Below are 25,223 nucleotides of genomic sequence, written 5' to 3'. Positions count from 1 at the left end.
ATAATTCGATTCGTATAGAACTTAAAACTACTAGAGTCAAGCAGAGATGTTTTTGGAACTAAAAAAATACTTTTACAAGTATTTATTTACTTAAACTATAAATTTATGGACATAAAATAATATAATAATAGTATGCTTATAGACAACGGTAATTTAAATTATAAATAATACATTATATTTTGCGTAACCAGAAAATAAACAAACTAAAATTCTTCCTAAAACCCTTAAGTTGTGCAGAACCACATATCTTAAATTCACCCTACCACATATTTCAGAAAGTGACTTCAATAAATGTTTAAAGGAATTGCTACATAATGTATATAAAATACAAAGTCTAACCTACATAATGTAAAAATATTAAACACAAATATTTTATTATTATTTTAATTAGTCTGTTTATTTTCGACACTTTTTTGTTATTTATTCTTATTTTCTCTCATATTTCTTTTACTTTTTACTGAAAAACTACAGCAAGCGGAAACGTCCTATCAACCAAGTACGAACACACAGTGGAACTGCATCAAAAACATAAAAAGAAGTGGATGATTGAAAAAATTATAGGTACTTCGGAACAAAGAAAGAAGAACTCGAAAAAGCTAAAGATAAATAGGTGACAAACAGGTCTACCGAAATGGAAGAACTTGTTTCAAAGCAGTATTCACTAAACAGAAAACATCCTTGAAAGAAAGACAGCTGGGTAAATTATATAAAAATAGTCTTTGAAGATGGGCATTCGTCATGTCGTGGAAAATGTATAAACAACAAACATAATTCCTGTTACCTTTCCCAAATCTAAAAATATTGCGATTGTCGTCTTGACTAAATTCTTGCGGATAAAACACTCATCAATTAGAAAGGCGAAGAAGATATAGTTCCTATTTGGTTTCCGGAAGGGCATCGGAATTCAAGAGGTGCTGTTTGCTCTTTCAATGTCTTGTGAAATCTAGGGACCAATTTGTTTTCTTTGTTCACTTCCAAAAGATTTTGGATAAAGTTAACCATCAAAACCTTATCATTCGAAGAGAAGAATTGTGAAAATACTCACAATGTTTATTGAGAACAAACAGCTAACACCAGAGTAGAGGGAAAAAAAACCAAAATCGACAGCAACACGCAATATTGTTATATTGCCATATTGTCTTTCTTATTTTTCAATTTGTATTATACCTTCAGAAATCACCATAGAAGAATTCAAGTTAATGGAATCATTATTAAATATAATTAGATACACGTACGTTACTGCCCTCTGGGCAGAATCTGTTGAGGACCCACAAGAAGTCGTAATATCAATATATAAAGAAACACACGATTAATCGTGGCAAAAATAATACTATATGAGACGTCTTTTGTATGACCTCCAGAATAACGAATACAGACGCAGTTCTCGGAGGGATAATAAGGGAGAATTATTGACAAACATAAAGTTAATTTAAATTACTGAGTCTTGCAACTCATAATGGATATTCATATTCAGAGTAGCAGAAAATCGAACGGCATTCTCTGAAGTAGACGCCAACGTTAGGGTTCTTAACACAGCATGTCAAAAAGTAAGAAAAAGACGTACTTCGAAAATCTCGGTGTATTAAGTAATACTCATGCCCAATTTCAATGTGGCCTGAAAAGTAACAATAAATTACCAAATTGATTGTAAGAGGAAAAAAATCTGTCAAAACTTTCAAATTGCGTTTAAAGCTATTTAAAAAATGATCTCCTTTACTCGCTTGATGAGTTTTTTAGTTGTTGTTTAAATGTTCGATGGTAAATATGTTACAATGTGTTATTTTTCTTTTTTAATTATGAAAAATATAAAAATAAATAAATCAATTACGCATAATCATCCAAAGTTTTGAAAAAAGGAAAAATAGGTTCCATGATTCCCAACGTCCATCTCGATAAGATCACTTTGCAACAACAAATTATTTGAGTTGAAATCGATGATTTTTAAGCCTAAGAGATTGTACCTTTTGTGCGATACGGCTATAAGTATTCTTCCAGCGGACATTTAATAAAAACCAGATTCCACGAGAACATTTATAAAGTAAACTTTATGTATTTGGTTTAAAATCACAAAACTGGTTTCAACCATTTTGCACTGACACAGAAAGGCTTAAACGGGATATTTTTATCGTGCTATGGTGCTCCTTACCGGGTTGATAATTTTAAGGAAATCGTTTGAGAAAGATTGTTTTACACTGGAACTAAATAAATCGGAAATATAAAAAAACTGGCCGTTTAAAAAAAAAATAATTTCGAAAGAACTACATCAAAACCAGGAATTTCTCAAATGATTTCAATATGAAATGTAGTTGTTTTTAGAGAATTTACTGTGAAAAATGGCTCAAGAAATTACTTTTTCCAAATTTTTTTAGAAATGCATCTTTACAAAATTTTAGGGTCTTATAAAAATTACTAAGTGAAAACTACATGTCCCTCCATTCTTTTAGCGGCAGAACTAACTGTGTTTTATTTCATATTACAAGTGAGTTATAAATTTAAAATAAATAAAGTTTCAAATTTTTCGATCTCAAGGGGTTGCTTTGCGACTGTTACTTTCAAAAAATTGATGAAATCGATTCTTTTCGGAAGTATACGCGCTCCTCACTAAACTCCAGATCTCGATTACAGGGTTGAAAAAAAAAACGTTTTTATTTTTTGTCTGTCTGTTCTCCGTTCTAATGTTCAAGGATTTTTCGAACGGTTTCAGCTAGACGCTTCAAATTTTGTTTCTTTTTTACAGTCCACTAGGATCATAAGATATTTGAAAATGGCGGCGATCGGACATTGACGGCCATCTTTTTTTTTTTCGTTTTTTTACCGTTTTTTGAACATTGCTATGAAACACGATAAGTGTCCGAAATTTAAAGCTAGCAACTTCAAATTTGGCATACATATTAAGCCTGGTTCTGAATCTATCCAAATTAGGGGGGCTGGAGTGTCGGAAAGAATTTTTTAAAAATTAAAAACTGCGTGTGCAAGGGTCTTAGAAAAAAATCATTTCTTGAAAACGGTTTACGAGACCGAAAAAATTGTTGAACATGAGGACGAAGATGATTTCTTGAAAATTTTTCAAAAATGTACCGGGCGCACAAATTCAAAAAAACTGAAAAATAGACCCCTCTATTATTGAAAATTGGCTACAACGGAAACACAACAAAACAAAAAGTCTTACTCGATTCTCGCAAAATATATTTTTTAAATTTTTGAAAATATTTTCTCGAGAACTATTAACCCGATCGGCAAAATTTGTGGACCGGGAAATGCGGGGGATCCGGGACCTTAATTTTTATTTCACGCATTTTTGCCATTATATACAGGGTTTTTCAATTATAGACAAAAATCTAACAGACCTTGAAAATCTTTCGTTTCGCTATTAAATTATTACCCGTAAATCAAAATTCGTGAAAAATATCGCCAATTGGTTTATTGGTGTTATTGGCCACAGTTTTTGTATTTATGGGTTTCGTCTATCACATACGCTGTTCCAGATATTTGAAAAAATCCAAATGAAAATCACCTTTTCTCGCCCTCACGTACTGCATGGTTTCAGAAAACAGGTGCTTTCTTGAAAACCACTTAATCTATTGGAAAAAATCATATACCAGGAAACGTAGGAGATCCAGGGCTATAACATTTATTTCGAACATTATTTGATTTATATATTTATGGGCAAAAAAAACTAAAACATCCTAAAAATTTCCGTTTTTGTGGGTAGATTATTGGGGATAAATGAAAAACTGCTAAAGATGCGATAATTTGATTTGAACTGTATCGTAAATTGTGAAGAGAGAGAGAGTTTCAGGTTTCAAATATCATTCGGCGACGCTATTGTTAGTTCGGCGAGACTTGAAAGACACTTTATACAGGGTGTATGCACAAAACAATTACATCGATTTTGCGAAAGTCTCATAGTGGTCCGCAGGAGCACGATAGAAAAACAATGTCTCCCTCTCGCCCAGCGACGATTTTTCGAAAACAATCTTGTTTAATTTGACTAGACCATCTCATAGCTGATCGGCCTCTAATTCTCTTTCCCTGTACTAAATCTTCTGAGTTGCTTCCGCATCGATTATTGATGAATCGAGCTTGCTGACTTTTCCCCGGACACAGTTTCAGTTAAGCTCTGAAGAAGCCAACAGAATGATTGCCGAAACAGTAAGTTTGATTTATCAACAACCGACGCAGAAGGGATTCAGAAGATTTGTAATTATTACTACAGTAGCCAGTAGAAGTTTCTTTGAAAAAATCACTATAAGCCAGTTTATATTATCATCTCGTCTTCTACCCACGTGTCCAAAATATTTCAACACTTTATTCAAAAAAAGTTCTTTGCGTGGTCCAGGGAATTCTAAGCATTCTACTTTGGCTCCGCGATTCAAATGAATCAATATATTTGCGTTCTTTAGCTCTAAGTGTTCACGATTTTGAGCAAAATGTCAGGATTGGAAAGACCAAAATGTCTCTTATTATTTCGTTAGACTCCAACTACTATAGTTCATTTGCAAATGAATTATTGTAAATAATAGAGAAAAGAGAATAATTATGGGCTAGGACTGGAATATGGGCTACAGTGTTATTTCTGATACACCTGTAGATATCTATTGGTAAACGTGTCAGTTATATTTTCTTTAGTAATCGTAACCGTCTTAGAGGTTCTTAGAGGATTCTTCTTTCATAAGCGTCGTTTTGATTATGTGTGATTATGTGTGTATGTACGATGTTTATAAATTTTGCAATGTTGGAGATTTCGTGTTGCTTTTGCGAGTAAATTTGATTTTTAACAATCAAAATACAGCAAAAGGTTTGTACCTTTAGATTTTGTTTTTAAATTTGCACAGATATAAGATACAAAATATTTATGAAGTTATAAAGTTTTTCCAATATGGGCCATTATTATGTTTTTAATATGGGCTATCCCATATTTGTAGCAATATTTAAAATGGTGCGTTTTGTTTTAGAATGCCATGTAAAATACTGATGGTATCTAACTTCCAATCTGAGCACCAAGAAACGAAAGACCTGGGATACAGAGGTTATGAAAAAGACTGTTTAAGCAGTAAGAGAAAAAATATGGGTACTCTAAAGGCAGCTAAAACTTTTTATGTTCCAAGAACTACAGTGCAGCGTTTAGCCAAAATGGTTCATCTTAGCGTGGACCAGGTTTTTCAGATTAAGCTGGGGCGAGGTACAGTTTTGAATTCGGAACTTGAAGAGACATTGGTTCGCTATATCCTTGAAATGGAAGCCAAGTTTTATGGTTTAACACGCAAAGATATTAAACGTATGGCATTTACCTTTGCAGAAATAAATGGCATCAAGCATCCATTTGGAAACACAAAACCAGCAGGTAGGGGCTGGCTAGATATATTTTACTAAGGCATGAAAATATGTTGTCAATTAGAATACCTACTGGGACATCTTTCGCTCGCGCGAAAGGGTTTAACAAAGAGAGTGTTGACAACTTTTTCGCACTTTTGAAAGAACTGTCCAGCTCTTTAATCACTTTAATAGCCTGCATGAGTGCAGGGGGAGACTTCGTACCACCGATGCTCATTTTCCTAGGAAAAATATGAATATTCAACTAATGAAAGGCATCTGTATCAGCAGTTTTGGTGGGTTCAGGCCACGTCATTCGACCAGTGGTTCAGACATTTCATCGTTACGGTAAAACCGTATGCATCTTCACCTGTTCTTCTAGTCTTAGATGGACAATACGTAATATGCGTAATTTAGACGTCGTTAATATGGCGAGAAAATCATGTGACAATCTCATAACCCCCTCATTCAACCCATAAACTACACCCCTTTAACAAAACTTTCATGGGTGCGTTAAAGGGTTACTACAGTGAGGAGATTAGACAATAGATTCGTCACAATCATCTTCCTTTATCGAAATATGATATTCGCGAACTCTTTGGAAAGGCCTATTTCAAAACTCAAACCAGCGGAGTTGCAGTAAATGGATTCCGCACTACTTATTTACTATTTACCCGATTAATAAAATTTTTTTTTCAGAAGCGGACTTTCTTGCTGCTGAAGCAGAAAAAGAACACTGCACCGTTCAAAGTGACATATATGACTCCACGAATGATATTCCCGGTTTGGTTTCAGAGAGAATTGCAATAACAACTCCAAGCCTATCTCAGTCAGCTATAGAGCCACCCAGTTAAGACTACATTCATTTGACATCTCACCGGTTCCGATATCTTTCACAAGCACCGGTAATTACTTCGTCCCCTTACAAAAACGAATTATTGTTGAGCACTGCCAATAAAACCACACAAAATTTTAAACAAGTTAAAAGAAAGGTTTTTTCTCAATCAACACAAAAGATCTCGTTGTACAAAACATCGAAGAACACTAGACAGCGGCAATCAAAGGAAGATTTTGAAAGTGAAGATGACGAAACGCAGTTTGTGTCAGCCGATGAAGGCTTCGAAATTGATGATATGCCTTTACAAAAGAAGCCAGATGACCTAGATGCAGATTTTCTGAAGACCGCAAAGGTGAAGTCTGGATTCAATGTTTAATGTGTAATTTGTGGTGTCATGTCGACTACGCAGGCGCTGATAGAAACGACTATGTCTGGCTTTTGTCGTACTGAATAATATTGTGTTATTTTGGTTGTGTTGTGTTTTTTTAATGTTACACATGAATAAAACTCTTGAGTTAATATTTGTAGGTATTTTCTGCAGTAGCCCATATGTGTAATACTTTCTCATTGCTATGATATGATGTCATTTTTATTTAAACAAAAAAAAATACTTAAGTGAAAATTCAAATAACTGTCAGTATAACTTTTGTTAGGTTCTACTTGTTCTACTAACTAAATGGTAGTCCATATTTGTACCATCTCCTCTACATTTCTCTCTATATCATCTCTTTATAATTATAATCATGCATAATTATTACAATATTTATTATTCTAATAAACTACCTGCAGTAATGCGGCTTATTTTCATTCACCTCGTGCGGGTTTTAAAAACTGAAATACGAAATTTATCGGAAGCTATCATTGCAATTTATGAGAACTTTTAACTGAAAATGTATTCCTCTCTGGCATTGAGCAACGAAATGTAGTTAATCATGTTATATCCTAAGCAATTAATTAGTAGGTAAAATAATAATACTTTAAATAGTAATAAAATTGGAACAAAATTACTCAATAATAAATGGGAAATAAATATTCCATAAATAACGAAAAAAGTTTATACGAAATGCTCCAGACAAAGATATCAGAGCCTATGACTAGCAATGTTATGGCGAAATCCCCGAGGCTTCAAAAATTTTTTCTTTCCAATTTAGGAGATCAGTCTCTAGGCCACCGTGTATAAAATTTTGAAAGAGTCGCGCGGATATCACATACGAACGATCTCCAACACATCTCAGAACCGCAAGTGTTGTAAATTTTCTGGGCCGCCAGTACAATTCCAGTTCTTGTGCGGAACGGCAGCAAAGTATTTTTGCTCCGTTATTCCCGTTAGACAATGTTTAGTGTTATTTTTATTTTGGTACGTAAATATTTCGCTCCACTTTTCGATTGCAAATATGTATTTGGTGTGTGATTTTTACATGTTTGCAGATTTTTCTCATTAATTTGGTCGCTTATTACCCTGTTCTTTAAAAAAAAAAAAACATACCTATATTGTCTACCCCTACAAAAGTCAAGCATTAGAGTTTTTCAATATCATGTTTTTGTGCAGATATTATCGGCATCGGGGTTTGTCTTCAGTCAATCTGCAAGTAATGGTGACAATACACCGACCGAGTAAGTATTCAATTAATTAAGTTTGGCAAAATTCAACTCCAACGCTGCACGTCTAAAATCCGATGATGGGAAAACGGGGCTCCAGAAGACAGAGTTTACAGCGTCTCTGTTAACTGTTCTTTATATTTCCATTCTCCTCAGCAAGTTGTACACTTAATCTGTGGATTGTACCACTCCTGATTTAGAAACCTGGAACGTTCTATTTTGCTAGTGCGGGATGCATTTTTCTAACTGATATATGTCATCGCCACATAGCTATTAGATAATACTTACTACGGCAAAAATTGATGCGCCGCAGCCGGCATAGATATTGTCGTAGATAAGCTTTTTGGACACATTTAACTCTCCGTAAAAATACCGGAACCAAACTTATTGACGATCTATCAGTGGCCATGTTTATTGTTGAGGTCATTGGTTCAAAACGAGGTTTTAAATGTCGCGCATGCGCATATTGAATGGACGTGCTCACTTTTTTCTTATTCGCTTTGTAAGTCCCGGATATTATTGGAATAGGCAGAGCCTCTATATGTCTAATAGCCATATGGTCATTGCAGATCAATTTCGTCCGAACCTGAGATCTAAACGCCATCTACGATCGCAAAACATCCTAGCTAAACAGCATATAATATCGCAAACTAATCTTTTACGTAGTTAGATAAAACAACACATATGAAACAAAATTGTTTAAATATCCCGAAAATCTCACTTACTTTAGTCTGCGTTAGTATCGATCCCTGTTGCGAAATTTGTTGCTAAAATTACAAGAAATTTTGTATTATAAAATTATACCAACACTGGCCCAAACTAACTAGAACTAGTCATAACTAACCAGAACTAACCAATAATAACCAAAATTAACCGAAACTGGTCAGAACTAACCAAAACTACCACATTTTGTGATGTGAGTTTCATGGAGTGGCGAAATAAAAGATTTTATACAATTTGTAGCTAAAAATTATACCAAAACTACCCATAAATTACCAACCAGATTTAATCAAAACTTCACAGAAGTAATCGAAACTAACGAAAACTAACTAAAACTAACCAAAAGTATTGTATAGTTGGCTTATATTATATTATATCAACGTAAAATTCTCTCTACTTAGCCAATGGTCGTTTTCTTTCTATACACTAAAAGAATAGATTTTAAGGCATTGAATCCAGACATGTTAATCTTCTGGAATGCAGGTATGGAGTACTTTTGAAATCCAAGTATGGATTATTCTTAAAAGACGCAAATTTCTTTTTAAATCTAAAAAAGTTCTTTTAAGAAAATTTGAAATATTTATGAAAGAAACATTAAAATATTAAAGTTTATTGAATCATATTTGTAATAATTAACGTGTACTTACAATAAATTGGCGCGAAGATAATGGCACGACGAGAATTGTTTGGTTAGGATTTTAAGGTTTAACCAAAGCATATGAAATTTAGTTTTTGGTGAGTATCGATCCTTCTTATTGATTGTGATTTCATTATCACTGTTTTCAAAAATAATTATAAATTAAATATAAGATCTGACAATATCGGTCTGAATTTAATTTGCAAAATTTGAGTTGACAATAGTCTTCAGCTAGCATTACATATGTGGTATAGTAATAACAGTGAATATTTAAAGGCTAGCCAAGACATCCGCTGCTGGATGTCAAGAAGTTGTACAAAAATCATATTCCATTAGACGTTCAGATATTTTCCTGGAGGGCACGGATAATATATATGGACTAATTTGACATATCCAATTGGTGCCGTGTGCTATCTGGGCAGAAATTTCAACACACGTAACTCAATGACAGATAAAAAAATGCGTGCAGGCTTTAAAAATTTTCAAACTTTCATTCATTCACTCATGTTCATTGTAATTGGATATTTGTTTCAATCTAAAGTGCTGAACGTTATTATTTATAATACAATCAATTATTATCCGACTGGCCAAATAAATTTCTATAGAAAGCAATCTATTTCCTTTCCAGGTTGGACCAGCTGAAGACAAAGGTAGAGTTCCGATCTCAGCCGCCGCCCGACCCGAGCGACCCGAGACTGAGGGCCCAAATCGACGCGAAAACCGAAGAGATTTTGCGAAAAATCGCCCAAGTTAATGATGACCACGGTTTGGCGCCGAAAACCTCCAATCGATTCAGATTTCGGTACCCTGTTCCGTATCAGAGGTCCCAATATAAAAAACGGCGCTCCCAAAATGTAGACTTGTTCAAGCACGTGCTCTCGAATCCGATTTTGGAGTACTTAAAAGCAGGACAGGAACATTCCAAAGACGAGTCCTCGCCACGACTGAGAAGACCCGCCCAAAACGACCAACTCCATCAGGAGGAAAACGTAGCTGGACAACAAATCAAAAGAAAAGTCACGCACTATCAGTTTCTTATACCCGGAGCGATGAGTCCGTTCGAGGTGCCTGCGGGAGATGCGACAACAAACCAACAGGGTCGTCAAAATTGGAACTGGCCCGGTGCAAATTTTTTCCCGATATACATCAGGGACCCGTTCCTTCAGATGTATTACGCGGTCACCAACATGGTAGAGTACGGGCCCAACGCCGGGCAAGGTGGCCCCTGCAAACTGACACCGACCAGGAGAAACACCGCAGAGGCTGAAAAAACCGTTAGTTTCGATACGAGAACGGACGACGCGGTTTTGGACATGGACGACGTCATCGCTGACGATGACGACGACGAGTTTCGGGTCACCATCAGAGAAAAGGACGTCGCAAGGGCGAGGGAATCGCCTGATGGGATGCCAGACGCGATACGTAACGTTAAGCAATCGGTACTGTCGCCGCCAATAAGGGATCAAACGGTTTACGTGGACGAAACGGACGAGCAAGATTTGGAGGAGGAGAAACAAAACATAAACGTTTCGAACGAGGGTTCGAAGAAGGTCTTTAGTAAAGATAACACCGGAAACGGGATCTTCGTGCATAGAATTAGGGTGCGTCAAGGAGGAGTGGCGATAGCGGGACCTGGGGGGATAGCTAGCGCCGGTGACGGTGGCACTGCGATCGTCGGACCCAACGGAGTCGCGTACACGACGAGAGATGGCGTCGCTATCGTCGGCAAAGGCACTAAAGTGGTAGGGGTGGACCACGATGACTTGATGGATATGATTAGGAACTCTCTGAGGAACGGCACGAAACTAGATAAGAATAGGGTAGTTTCGGCAATGGCTAACCCGAATAAGGGTTAACGTATCGGGGTTGTTTATTTTACGTTGTACGTGGGGAGTGCCAAAGATGATTTTATATTATTTTATTTAATCCCTTTTTTACTTTAAGAAAAGAAAAATCGTTAAATAAAACGTTTAATTAAGGAAAAGTTTATAATTAATTTATGCTGCGTTGGGTCCATTTAAATTATTATTGATATTATAATCACTGAATAATATACTCATTATTACATAGGAAATAAAATAAGAAAAAATGCCGATATATGTTTACAGTTACTAAAATTCTTACGGATATTAAAAAGTTTTTTTTTAATGATTAAAAGAAATCGGCATTTTCTTGAATTTGGTATGAATATATAATTGAAATTTCAATTCTGTGCACTCATCTAAACAACAACAAAAAAAACAAAATTACTAATGCCAAATATTAAAGATTCATTTTGCGAAAAGCAATTAAAAATACCGCAAAAGCTGATACTACTCTTCAAAAACTAGTGACACCTAGTGAAACTACTTCTGAAAAATTGAAACCAGTTTTTTTACAAGCTGAGTAAAGAAATATCGCTAATTAAAACGTTTTTATTGAAAAAAAATTATAATGATTTTTTACTGCTTTGCATTCAATTTAGAATTTTTATAATTTAATTTAATATTTTATTATGATAAGAATAGAATAACATACATAACATTTAATTTATAAAATGGATATATAAAATAACATACGAAAAATTGGCATTTTGTTTTTGAAGTGACTGAAAAGTGAGTGATATAAAAGTTGTTATTGAGTTTTCAATTTTTTTAGCAAAACTATTTTTGAAATTCGAAAAAGTATCTACTACTAAATACCTAGTGAAACTAACCTACGTCATCTATGGTTTTACAATTCTGCGAATAAAAAAAATGTTTTTGGTAATGGAAAAATTGTAACTAGTTTTTTCTTGACAAATAAGAAAAAAATCGTTAAATTTTATGGAGAAAAGGTGTATAATGAATTTTTGTTGCGTTGGTATTTATTTAATTTAGAGTTATATTTATTATTTAAATATTTTATTATTTTATGTACTTAATATTACATTATCATTTTGCGTTTGAAGTTACTAAAGTTTGTTGGTCGTCTTTTATGTATTTTATAAAGGATTATTTTTCTACTCTACTCTTCTGTAAAATACGTAATTATATACCGATCTAGCATGCAGGAGGCGTCACTTTAACACGTGAGTTTCTTGGCCCACGGATCCGAGTCACTTCGGCTATTTCCGAGATATTAGCCCACGGGTTTGGGAGCAATCGGATGTTTTCGGAGATATTACCGCACTGCTTGAATTTTGACATTGGTCAATTCTGACAGTCATGTCAGTGAATGTATCCTTGTTTGCAAAAATGTACCCAAAAACTAACGGTCGTTGGAAAAGTATATTATGCAACATGTTTGGTAAACTTTTTAAATCACTCATTTATTAAAATTATTAAATTCCGAAAAAATAGCGGGTAGTCATGCGTAAATGTGATATCAAATTTTTAGTTTGTTACAGTCAATTAGTAATTAAAATTTCCTTTAAAACTGATATTAAATTTGAAAAACTAGTGATACCAAAACTAACCTCCATTAATAGAAAAACTGAAATTAAGTTATTGACATATTAAGAAGCACTCTGGGATTAAAAAATATTTTGGTATGTTTCCTTGATTGCCCATAAAGTAACTCGCAATAAAAACCAAATTTCAAAACCCTTTAAATTTATTAACATAAAATATATGATAAAAAAATATAAAACAGCAAAGTAACAAAAAAAAATAAATAAACAATTGTGTTCAATTCCTTATGGAGTGAGCGTCGGCCATGTGTTTTTTGTACCCTTCCCGATAATCAAAACTTTCGGGACACAGGTGGCAACAATACATGTTTGTTAGATCAGAATGCATAAGCCTCACGTGGTACTTCAAAGCAGACTGATTCGAATAAATTTTCCCGCAATGGGGGCAATTGCCACACTGACTGCTATGATGCGGAACTTCAATACTTTTTGAGAAATCCACAACATCATCAGGAGCCATTAACTGAAAGCAAATAAATCTAGTTTTTTATTTTGTTACTGATAGCTTGTTCTTACCTCTTTGTCCATCTCCATCTCATTTGGTTCTTCAATTTTAATAGCTGGATGCAAAAATTCCGCAGTTCTATCAAAAGTCGATGGACTTGAGGAAGATTCTGATGAGGATCTCATTTTCAACATATCATTTTCAATAATCAGAGATTTTCCGGGTATAAAAATTGGTTTTTGGGTTTCGGGCAATACTGAGATTAAACCCGGTTTCTCACAAGAAAATGTAGGTTTTGCAGCAGCTGATGTTAGTGAACGTTCCAATATACTACCTGACTTTACCTCAAGTGCAGCTTCTAGTATTGACCCTTGAGTTTGTGTTTCAGATTTGGGGTCCAACTCGGTGGCACCATCTTTATTATGCTCAAGTTTATCACTGGTAGCTTCAGTATTTTCTATTTTGGATTTTTCGTTGCTGACTATGTCAAAATGCATAGGAATACTTCTCTTGCGAAAATTGGCCTCTGGCAGATTGTTTTTTACCCCTTTGGGACCAAGTTTTACTTTTTTAGAGCAACTTTCTCCACCAGGAATTTCGATATTGCTCACTTTAGTTTTAGCAGACTCCGGGTGCCGTTTAACTGTATATGGATTTTCACTATTTATTAAACCTGAAACCTGTAACACCATAGCAGTTTGTAAAAATGAAGGAAGTTGTTCTTCAGATATCATAACTTCTCCATGATACATAAAATTAACTATTGCTATTAGATCTATATAAGACACATCCTTAAGGATAACAATTGGGTGAGAGCAAGGATTTTCCTAGAAAAAGAAGAATTAAACAGTAACAAAATCAAAAATGCAATATATACCTTAAATATGGAACGAAAATAAGGACTGCAAGCAGATAGGATAAACTTATGTGCTTTGATGCTGATGCCTTCGCATGATAGGGTAACGTCTGCTAAATCCTCAGTATTCTGCAAGCTTTCAAACGCATTGAGGATACTTGCTTGAAATTTAGTCCACTTTAAACAGAAATGCTTGGAAGTCATATTTAAAATAAAAACGCTTTAATTCGTAAGCATCGCAACTAAATGATAACAAAATGAACATGAAAATAAATAAAAACTTAAATTATTAACGCAAATGTATTGCCAAACTATCCTAAAAAAGTGGGGCTACGGACGTACTCATATCACAGACTATAACAGAGTTTTGGTAAGTTAAATATCCTCTCTCCTTCTTCTTTTCTTTACGAAGCGAATGTAACCATGATCAGTCGGCAATTTCTTTCAGTCTTCTATTCATGTTCCTCAAATGAAATGTGATGCGAAATTAATATCAAAAGTATAGCTGTTCTAATTTGTAATGTTAATCAACTTGGAGGATGATGGATTGGTCTAGACCGATCTCTTGGGAAGGCATCCTTTAGGATTTTTTAATTATGTTCACACTTGCTTAAACTGGCCGAATGACTTAATGTAGTTGTGGTAATTAGAAGAAAATAAAAAAAAACCTCTCCCAAACTATTGGGTTAGGAATGAACCGCGAGTGAATTCAAATTATTTTTGTTTCTAGTTAACATAACTAATGTACGTTCTTTTTAAAATAAAAGGATCAGTCGGCGAATTAATTTATAATAGATTTTAGAATTCGACAATGAGTACATCGTTAGCCCAACAACTTCAGAAGCTTGCCCTTCCTCAAACAAATGTTCTAAAGAAGGATCATAAACGAGCTTCAATTTTATTTGATCCCAAGGAAGCGGCCGGTATCAGAAGGGAAACATATTTTCAAATCGGCTTGCAGGGATTGGAAGAATTAATTCTAAAAAATTCTATATTCGAACCGTTCCGAAATACTTTATTTAATATCAATGCGAAATCTTTCGAGCGATCTGTTCACGATAAAGAAGCTAATCAGAAGCTGGACAAAGCGATAAAAAAATTGTTATTTCTGTTATCGCCTTACTTTTTATTAAACTCAACTCACAAAGTGTTGGAGTGGTTAGTTTATCGATATATGATAAATGAGTTTAACAGAAATGATTTAATTACACTGATATTGCCATACCATGAGTCTAACATATTTATTCGAGTGGTACAAATTTTGAACTTTAAGGATCAAAATGATCCACTGTATTTCCTAAGAGCACTTCAGAAACGCGGAGTCCATTTAACAAAACAAAATTTGCTAAATCATTTAGCGACCAATGTAGGATTTTTAAAATTTGTATCTGACTTTTTACCCCAATTAATCCAGGCTCATGAAAACCAGGGATTACTAACTGTGATTTTTAATTTTTATTGCACAGCTTTTTGTGGGGCAATTGAATACAGAGACGAAGTCACCGAAACCCAGGTCTCATATATGCTGCCGCTTTTATTAAAAGGTTTAAAGTCAGCAACTCCAGACTATGCCGCTGCATCTTACATTATAGCTGCAAGATTAACTGCCAAAACCACTCTCTCAAATAAGCTCTTGGATCGTATGGTTGAGTTAGTATCCAAACTTAAATGCAGCAGTTTAAGAACCGAATCCTGTCTCGCTTTGGTCATCTTTTATCAGTCCCAAAGGCAGTATTTAAACATGCCCAGTGAAGCTTTATTAAGCCTTTGCGAGCTGGAGTGGTTTCCAAAATGTTTGCAATATTTGTGTTCCATTGGCACCAATATTGACTCCCTTGCGGAAGTGTTAATAAAAAGGGCTACTGAAGAAGGAACCACGAATGACATGAAACTAGCCAGGGAACTCATCGACAATATGCTGAAGGAAATTACTTTTGAGGATGACTTTATTGAAAGATTGTTAAGGTGAGTTAATCGAGTGTAGCATCAAATTATTTGGAGTTGTAATATAATGGTTTTACAAAAATTCAAGGTGTACCGATAAGTATTAATAATTATTATAGTATAATTAACTTTAAAAATTGAGGCAAATATTAATAAACTCGTCATTCGTTCATGTGTTCCTAGTTATCAAGTTAAACAATTTTTTTTTTATTATTTCTTTCACTTAATTCCCTTAACTACCTTCACTATATTATATACCTACAGTATGAACAATATTGGTCCCAATACTGTCTCTTGTGGAAAACCATATTTTTGTATTCCTGGTTGAAATTTTGCCATATTTCGTAACTTGTTTCAGACCAGACACATAGTCTGCAATTCATTATAACAGGACCAAAACCATATTTTTCTATTTTAAGTAGAAGCAGCTCTCTGTTCATTGTCGTAAACGCACATCTGCAGTCAAGAAATGCTACGGCAATCATTCATCCATTTTATAAAGCTATTTTTCAGCCAAACAGTTCACTTCAAGTGTTTTTATTCCTAAATCTTGTCTGATGTTCACCTAACATATTTCACTGTTCACTAATTCACCTAGGGGGAGACCATGTTGATTAGTCTAACCTCCTCAAAATTTAATGTTTTAAATTGTATGTTTTTTTTCCCAATTCGGATTACCACGTTAAACTAACCATGATTTTTTCGTAACTCGCACATTTATATTTTATGGCATTTTTCATGTATGTTTTATTCCCTATTAGTTCTACGGCTTCTTTATATGTTTTGATCAAGGTGATATTTTATGGAATTTCTGTAATGCTCTCCAAGTAAATCTTATTAAAGCTTTGTGAAACCGTGAAATCTTTGTTATTTGTGAAAGCCTTGAAATCTTTGTGAAATCATACCACTTGTAACTATACACAATGTAACTATTTTACATGATTTGTGTAAGGTGTGACGTTTGATTGCACATTACAAATCTTTTGGATTCCTCCTGACTTCTTCAGAGCTTAACTGAAGTTTGATTTATAAATAACCAACGCCGGAGGAATCCAGAAGATTTGAAAATAGCATTACTGTAGCTTGTGGAAGTTTCTTTGAAAAATAAAGGAACTTTATTGGGGATATGTTTCATTTGGATTTTTTTGAGTATTCACTTAACTAATGATTTACGGATGGAAAATTATTCCGGAGTGTCATCATCCGTTTGTTTTTTCAATTAAACCAACGTACTTGGTATTTTTGACGTTTTAAGACATAAGACAATATTTTCGCTGCCTTTTTTCTATTACGGATTTAATTTTATTTAATGTTTGTTTAATTTCTAACGAAATGTGTTAAACATGACCTTTTCTGTGAAGAAAATTAATTAAATAATGTTCAAGAAAAAAAATTAATAAAGAAAAAATAATTAAAGGTATTATATTTATCTCCGTTTTGAAGATTTATGGAATTTATGAAATGTGTATTTGTTAATTTAAGGTCACTGACATTACTCTTTCCCACTTAAAAAAAAGTTTAAAATGTACTTTGTATATATAATTTTTACTTATTTTTTTTATTATGACGGAATGCAAGAATTTTCCAAATAATCTAAAAAATATTTTGAAAAATCCGGTAAAATCTTGACTTTCACATATCTCGTTGCCCGCCACAATTTTATAATTAAATTTGTTTTGGCTCATCATTTCGATCGTAATAAGTTCTTTTTGCTTCTCTTATTTGTTTCTTTTTTGTTTATAGCTTGTACAATCATTAACAAAGAATAAAATAATCAAATAAAACAAATCATGGTAATTTTGAATATGCTTGGTTGTGATCGTACCTTATGGTGATGATGAGCTTTAGAGCGCCTACTTTGGTCTGAGGTTATGGAATTTAATATTGTTTTTTCTTTCATCCAGTTCCTTTTTGGACGCCCTGAATAAACAAATGAAATACGCTGAAGAAATAGGACTCTGGGTCACTAGCATCGTGCAGGACATTGAAACAAAGTACCCGGCGGCCTTTGACGAAACGGTCAAGGAAATACTAGTGTCGACATCCACCAAAATCGAGCGCAAACGGAAATCCTGCCTCCAGACTATCTTAAGGAGATCGGTAACTTTTAAAGGAAGATTCGTTGTGCTAGAAAAATTGTATCATCCTGTGCAAGAGATACGCGCGGAAGCCATCAAGTACGTTTTGACAAATCACAAAACTTTAAAACCGAGCGACTTGGAATTCGTGAAAAATATCCTAATCGATATTTTGGGTCAGAAAGATGTAACCAACACGTTAGACATCCTGAAGGTGATCGAAAAAATGAAAATCGCTGACGAACGGTTAGACGCGACGTTGACAAATCTATTAAAAGAGTACGCGACCGACGAAGGCGAGGACAAGGACATCATGTTTCGGATTCTCAAATTGTTGTGCGGCTCGCGCGATTTTAACTGGAAAATATTTTTGGTTGTCTTTCCTTTCATGTGGCCTCGCGCGGAAATAGATTTGGCCGATGCCAAGCGGGTGGTCGCGTTACCGTTTTTTTCGAAAACAAAAACCCGAAGCGTGAACCTCTTGCTGAAATCGTCCGACGTTAAAAGCTTCACGGGAAACTTGCTTCAATATTTGAGTGAAAAGGAGAACGCGGCGGCAAATGTATTGGATTTGATGCGCGATTTGCCCGCGCGCGACTACTTTGCGCAGTACTGCTGTGCGCAGATCGCGTCGCGTTTACTAACGTCGTCGGAAAACATCGCCGCGGCCGTCAAGTTTTTTTACTCGTTTTACGTCGACGCCGAGCAAAAATCGTTCAAAAAGAAACCCTCGTTTCGGGACTACCTTGTCGTTTCCAAAAGGAAATTCCCCGTCAGGGGTATAACTGGATGTATCTGGACGTTGCTCGGACACGTGGACCGTTTAGAACTGACGCCGGTCGATTTTGGTCTCGAACGCGCCGAAAGTTTGATCTTCGAGAACACCGCGGCTTTGCTATTCGATAATTTTGACGCCAACGAGGACGATATCGATTTATTTTTGAACCGGATGTGCAAAGACGCGCAACAAACAGTCGAAAGTTTGCTGAACTTGTGCACGTCGCATCCTGCTTTTTTGAACCCAACTTGCGTGGCCAACATCATGCGTTACGTCGACAAACTCTTACCCGTCCACGGCAGCAAGACTTTGTTATCACTCGACAGCCTGATCGCGATTCATTTATTGATTTTGATGCAATCACCTGACGAACACCTAAGACGAAACGTTGTCGACATGGTCGAACGTTTAAATCAGTCGTCTCAAAAATCTAACAGCTACGTTCATCTCGTGGAAGGACTGTTGGCCCACAGGGAGGAGATTGTAATGGACCACAACCAGACGCCGATAGTCGTAGGCAAACTATTAAGCCAGAGTAACCGGATCAAAGCGAAAAAACAGCTTCAGTCGATCCTGTCGACCATGCAAGACGCGATTTGCAGCAAGAGGACTCCCATGTACACGAAGCAGGGCCTCGTCAGTCTCCTGGCTGAGGTAAAGTCTTTCGAGTTCTTCGAGTCGACGTCCTCTGCGATCGCGGCAATGATGGAAGCGGAAAAACAAGCCTTCGACAAATTCGAGGCGCTTATTTTCAAGACTACTATCGATAAAATCGATGTTCATATCGCGGAGAGAACGTCGCTGGAATCCGACACGTGGAAACTGATACTCACGTGTTTAAGCAACGATCGTACCGAAATTATAATCGACGACGACGAACCACCCACTTGTCTCACGAAGATAACGTTGCAACATTTCACAAAAGATGTGCTGTCGCACTTCACCGACGACGTGCTAGTTACACTGTTAGACATCTTTTGCACGTTGTGCGTGACGTCGAAACATCCGGACGTGATCACGTTAGTGGGGAAAATTTTCAAACACATCGACCTCGATGTCAATGTGATCGCGCCACAGCTCATCCGTATGAGAGACGTCCAATCTGACCAAGAACAATCGGGAAAACGGAATAGAAGAATTAACATACCGTCGGCCGACATCCTGGAGACCACCGACTGGAAAAAGGGAAATGTTGTGCTGGAATTCGTCCAAAACAAAAAGAAAATCCGTAACGCCCATTGTCTGCTGGCGGTAGTTTCCGAGCTCTTGAAGAAATGCTTGGATTTCGAGGAACAAGCGGCTGTGGAATATACCAAGCAGTTACTTCTCTCACTAGTGCTGTTGATTTCCAATAGAATCGACAAACACGTTTTGTCCGATACCGAGTTCAACGTGGACTTGGTAGTGCAGTGCATCAGGTCGTCGCAGAACCCGCAAACGCATCACCACGCGATGCTCCTGCTGGCCTATTTAGCTGAGGTGTTTCCCGACAAAGTTCTGCACCACATCATGTCCATTTTCACTTTTATGGGATCCTCGTTGCTACGTCACGACGACGCATACAGTTTCCAGATCATTATGAAGATCGTTGACATTATAGTGCCGATTTTTCTTCAGAGTAACCAGCTGGATGATTTGGTTAAAGTTCTGAGGGTGTTCGTGGACGCTTTGTTAGACGTTCCCGAACACAGGAGGCTTCCTTTGTACAGACAGCTGTTGCAGAACGTCAATGCGGAAGAGAACATGTACCTATTTTTGCTCGTCATCTTTGATTCGCATGTCATGGAATATAGTCAAAATAGACGGAAATTGGTCAAAGGTAAACTTCGGTTGATACCAGTTCTTTTTGGTTTTGGTATTCGCAACTAAAACTGCATAAATGGCTTCTCTTTTTAGCTTTTTCTCTTCTTTGCCTAGCCATTCACGGTTAACTCAGATAGGTGCACATAAAATATTATCCATCCACTCTCCAACAATCTTACATTTTTTTCATAATCGATATAATGTGCACAAGGTGTTTTCTAATTGAATATCAATAATTAAGAGGGTGATCGCCACTCATTTCTCTTAAAATAGTATTGCAATCTGCAATCATATCTAAAGAAATTTAATTTTATTAGTTTTTTCAATCCTCTCCTCTGAATGGTATAACAATATCGTCAATATGGCAGCATCTAGAGAAATTAGTGCGACGGACTAACAAAAAAAATAACAAACCAAATCTGATCATAAATAAATGCAAATGTTCTTATTTTTTTAAAGGAAATCAGTGGCGTGCCCTCGTGTCGAAAAACAAATAAATATTTTGGTTATTTAGGTTGCCATTGCACTGGTTAAATCGAGAAGCTTATTTTGTGAAAACTAAAATATGTCTAAAATAAAATATCTAGTTTTTAGTTGCCAAACGTAAGAAGATTGTTCTTTTTACTTTTACTGTTTTAATTTAACAACATAACATCCTAACAATAAGGTTAATAATAAACGATTCTTATTTCAATTTATTGTATTTATTTAAATTTACATACTTACTTATTTGTACTTCTATTTTTTGAAGTATTTTAATGAAACAGATAGACAATTACTTAAGTATGTAATAATAATGATAATTAAATTTCTTTAGAAATAATTGGAGATTGTAAGAATAATTTCTATTTTAAGGGAAATCAGTACCATCAATGTTTGCCAAAATAAAAATGTGAAATTCCACGTCCACCTCTGGTGTATTTAAAAAAAAGTGGTACACTATATAATGCCTCGTGATACATAGTACATGTGTGGCAAAATTTCATGAAAATATCTAAAGTGGCATTAGATGTTAAAACAAATATTTTTTATTTTTAAAAACTTTACCACTTTGTGCCTCAAAAGTTAAGATGTTTGTATGCAGTTTTCTTTTAAAAATGGACCCAAAACTCGCCCCGTTAATTCTTCTTCTTAGTTGTGTGCTAAACCATGCTCGAAGATTGGCCAGTCAAAAGTCTCCTGCGTCCTGACGCCTCTTCTTCCTTGAATATTTCCCTGAAGGATACATTGGAGTAATTGATCTTTTGTTCCTCATGATGTGACCCAGGCATTGAAGATTGCGGTATTTGACGATGTTGACTATTTATATGGAGGTTTTCATTCTTCACTTTCACTTCTTGGGTCCATGGTATCTTCAAGATTCTGGTGTACAGTCAGCATTCAAAGGTTTGGAGGTTGGATATGGTTTCCTTGTGTGGGTGTGGCGACTCCACACCATACAGAAGAACCCAGTACGCATAACACTTTAGGAGTCTTTTCTTTATTTCCAGTGAGAGGTGCTTTTGAATACTCGACCCATAGCTAAAAAAGCACTTTTAGCCTTTCCAATTCTGCGCCGAATCTCTTGAGAATTGTCCCACGATTGGTGTCTTTCTATAAAACTATTTGTTCTTCGCATATTCGATAGATCCCATAATAGAAATAGTTTCAACAAATGTCTCATCAGACAAATAGTACGGTAGTGGCCACAGATCTTCGCGCCAGGCTTCTTTGTCCCTATTGAAAAACTACTTTGATATGGCCCTTCTCAAGTAGCTTACACCTGGTGCTTTTCCGTTCTTCATTTGTTGGATGGCTGAAGAAACTTCGTCTGGGAGGATTTCCGGTCCTGAGTCGTTTTCAATGATAGATTCTTGCCTTGCTCTGTGGAATAGTTTCAAATACTGCCGCCTTAATTATTGACATTCAATTAGAAAACAGCCTGTATAATGTAAAGTTACATTTTAAATTAATCTGTAGTTGTTATTTCAGGTGTGGATGCCAATAATAAACGCTTGGACATTACCAGAAGCTTATGCTGCGAGTTTCCACCGCGAGTAACATTAATGTCTTGCGTAAAAGTCATCCAATTCTTGAAGGAGTTCCCCGTGGACACACCGGAAAATAACCAAGCTCAAGACCAGATATCTGTCATAATTAACATCACCAACTACAGCGTCAAGCAGCTTCGACATTACAAGTACGCCGGCATATCGTTCCTTTCCAACTTGTTGTCGTCGCAGACATTCGTAAATCAGGTGGCGCTGCTCTCGGTCGACAATGTTCGCGACTTGGAGCAACTCTTTAAGGATGTAATCGTCGGAGTGCTAACGTTCATTCAAGCAACGTCCAAACTTGCAGAAAAATACGCCAACACCCCGCAGGCGCAGTACTGGAAAATAATCCTGCACCACTCGTACGACATATTGGACGGCGTCAACGCCCTTTTGACCCCGCCCATGTTTCTCCTCGTTGAAAAGGGTTTGCTGAGTTACAATTTGCCGGCTGTTAAACGGCGAGCTTTGGAACTGCTGAACGCGAAACTTCACAACGACGTGTATTTTTTTAAAGACTGCGAGAAAAAAGACGCCTACGTATTGATTCCCGTCATTATGTCGATTGTCGCTGCTATAGACGATGACGACATAGATTCGGAGCAAGAAGTGTTGATACAGACCGCGCTGCTGTCGTTGAAGCTATTCGTCAAAGCATTCTCATCCGAGGATCCCGAAAAATTCGTCGAAATTCTGAAGTTCATCACGAATATAGTAGTATCGCGCAAAGCTCAGAACAACGTGCTAGCGTCGGTCCTTCTCTGCCTAGCCGAATCGTGCGTCCACCTGAAGGCCCACGCGATCTCGTCCTTGGCCGATTTCATGCCCGCTTTCCTCGACATACTGAAAAGTCAGAAACACCAGGAAACGTCTAACTTGCTCCTGTTGAGCGTCGTCACCGCCACCCAAAAGCTAATAGAGAGCTTGCCACTGTTTCTAAGTCCCTACTTGAAAAAAATACTAACGGAGGTTTCGGTTTTGGTCAGCAGATGGAGCGGCTACGCTCAAAACCCTAAGCTGCAGCCATTCCTCAACAAACTTGACTTGATCAAACGGAAACTCGGCACCTTGATCCCGTTGAGGGTGTTGTTGCCGGCGGCGGTCGCCTCCTACGGATCTCTGATCGAGAAAAACCGCTGGAAGTGCGTGGGACCGTTCATGGATATCCTCGCCGAGGGTTTGAGGCAGGCGAGCGGCGCGGACATCGCCACCAACTTGCCCGCGTTGACGAGCTTCTTCCTAAACGCGTTGGAGTTTCGGGGAAGGTGCGGGTCTGAAGAAGAGGCGGGTGTCGTGGAACGGGAGGTGATTAAAACTCTGCTCGTGGTAATATTGAAATTGTCGGAGCAAACCTTCAGGCCGTTGTTCTACAAAATATACGAATGGGCGTCGCACGACGAGGACCGAACGGGAAGGCTCATTACATTTTATAATCTGTCCAAGGAGATCGCGAACTCTCTGAAGAGTTTGTTCGTGCTGTTCGCGGGACATTTCATAAACAACGCCGTCCAACTGTTGGATTCCGTCAATAGAATAAAAACCGAACGAGGTTTCTACAAAAACGACGACAAAGACGTCCTGCTGTTAGAGTACGTGCTAGAAACGTTACAAGCAACGTTCAAGTTCGACAACCACAAATTTGTAAATAAGGATAGGTTCGATATAATCATGCAACCGTTGGTAGATCAGCTGGAAAATACACTAGATGGTGTGGATAAATTGGTAGAACGGAACGAGAAGATTTTAACCCCGACGATAGTGCATTTCGTAGTAGCTACGGCGGAAGATTCCATATGGAAACAAGCCAATTACCAAATACTGCTGAAGATGCGACATTCGTTGCCCCAAATTAGATTGGCGGCGCTTCATTGCTTGACCCAGGTGGTCATAAAGTTAGGAGAAGATTTTCTTCCCTTGTTACCGGAAACGATACCGTTCCTCGCGGAACTTCTCGAAGACGAAGAGGAAAACGTGGAGAAAGCGTGCCAGAAAGCCGTACAGGAAATGGAAAAGATTTTGGGAGAACCGCTACAAAAGTATTTTTAGTTTGTAGTATCTGACATTAAACAATTATCATAAACTTTTGAGTGTTTCAGTAAAGGGTTCTTTTCCTGTTCGAATATGAATTTTGTATACGAATTAACGTTATTATACAACAATAACAATCCACTAATCATTCATACCAGAAACTATCACCAATTTAACGACTCATTCCCATCATCTACGAAGAATACAAATTAATATCTCCAACTAAATCATAGATTAAATATTTACGAATTAAACGATACCATAGACTTGAAAATAGATATGTTAACTGGGTGTTCAACTGAACACAATTTTTGTTTATACGGGCTATGTCATATTTTTAAAAAGTTTTAAATAGTTCTGGCAAATGATAGTGTTTTTTTTTTTAATTTTGGGATACAAATAATGTATAAAGAAGTGCTTAAGATAAGTAGTTTTCATTACTCCTAACTACGCACAACTGCTCATAGTTTAAACGCTGTGGCTTCTCTAAAACCGCGATTGATTGAAAGTTACTATTAGTTCTGAATTTGTTGCAGTGAAACGAATAAGAAAATTATTATTCTAAGTATGTTCTAAGGTTTTCAACAAAACATTCGGAGTTGTAAGAGTAGTTGAAATATGTTGGAATGTGACGAGTTTGATAGACAACATACAGACTTGTGTACGAGAATAAACGCGTCGGCATCAGGTCACCAAAGAGAAGTAAAGGAGTAGAATAATA

General features: G+C 36.4%; 3 protein-coding genes across 4 annotated transcripts; 2 read left to right on the top strand and 1 right to left on the bottom strand.

The window, feature by feature from the left end:
- The first annotated feature begins 7,430 nt into the window (after window positions 1-7,430).
- LOC132696875 (uncharacterized) lies at window positions 7,431-11,020 on the top strand. Its single transcript, XM_060661968.1, has 3 exons — window positions 7,431-7,508; window positions 7,701-7,765; window positions 9,736-11,020. The coding sequence occupies exons 1-3, from the start codon at window positions 7,485-7,487 to the stop codon at window positions 10,961-10,963; spliced, it is 1,317 nt and encodes a 438-aa protein (XP_060517951.1). The 5' UTR covers window positions 7,431-7,484; the 3' UTR covers window positions 10,964-11,020.
- A 1,656-nt stretch (window positions 11,021-12,676) lies between these two features.
- On the bottom strand, window positions 12,677-14,177 carry LOC132696641 (protein abrupt-like). Its single transcript, XM_060661590.1, has 3 exons — window positions 13,860-14,177; window positions 13,054-13,809; window positions 12,677-13,000 (listed from the first exon to the last, which is right to left on the bottom strand). Exons 1-3 carry the CDS (start codon window positions 14,040-14,042, stop codon window positions 12,755-12,757), a joined length of 1,185 nt encoding a protein of 394 aa, XP_060517573.1. The 5' UTR covers window positions 14,043-14,177; the 3' UTR covers window positions 12,677-12,754.
- Window positions 14,178-14,499: 322 nt separating this feature from the next.
- On the top strand, window positions 14,500-24,717 carry LOC132696664 (HEAT repeat-containing protein 1). 2 transcript variants are annotated; one of them, XM_060661620.1, is made up of 4 exons: window positions 14,500-14,582; window positions 14,641-15,803; window positions 17,687-20,457; window positions 22,413-24,717. In XM_060661620.1, the coding sequence occupies exons 2-4, from the start codon at window positions 14,650-14,652 to the stop codon at window positions 24,518-24,520; spliced, it is 6,033 nt and encodes a 2,010-aa protein (XP_060517603.1). In that variant the 5' UTR covers window positions 14,500-14,582; window positions 14,641-14,649; the 3' UTR covers window positions 24,521-24,717. The 2 variants fall into 2 exon arrangements, with proteins under 2 accessions (XP_060517603.1, XP_060517602.1); XM_060661619.1 differs by having other exon boundaries at window positions 14,634-15,803.
- Window positions 24,718-25,223: the final 506 nt, after the last annotated feature.

This window comes from Cylas formicarius, unplaced genomic scaffold (genome assembly GCF_029955315.1).
Source record: "Cylas formicarius isolate icCylForm1 unplaced genomic scaffold, icCylForm1.1 PGA_scaffold_1__22_contigs__length_36826433, whole genome shotgun sequence".
NCBI classification, from domain to species: Eukaryota; Metazoa; Arthropoda; class Insecta; order Coleoptera; family Brentidae; genus Cylas; species Cylas formicarius.
The sequence above is the reverse complement of the archived record's forward strand: the minus strand, read 5'-3'. Positions and strand labels throughout refer to the sequence as shown.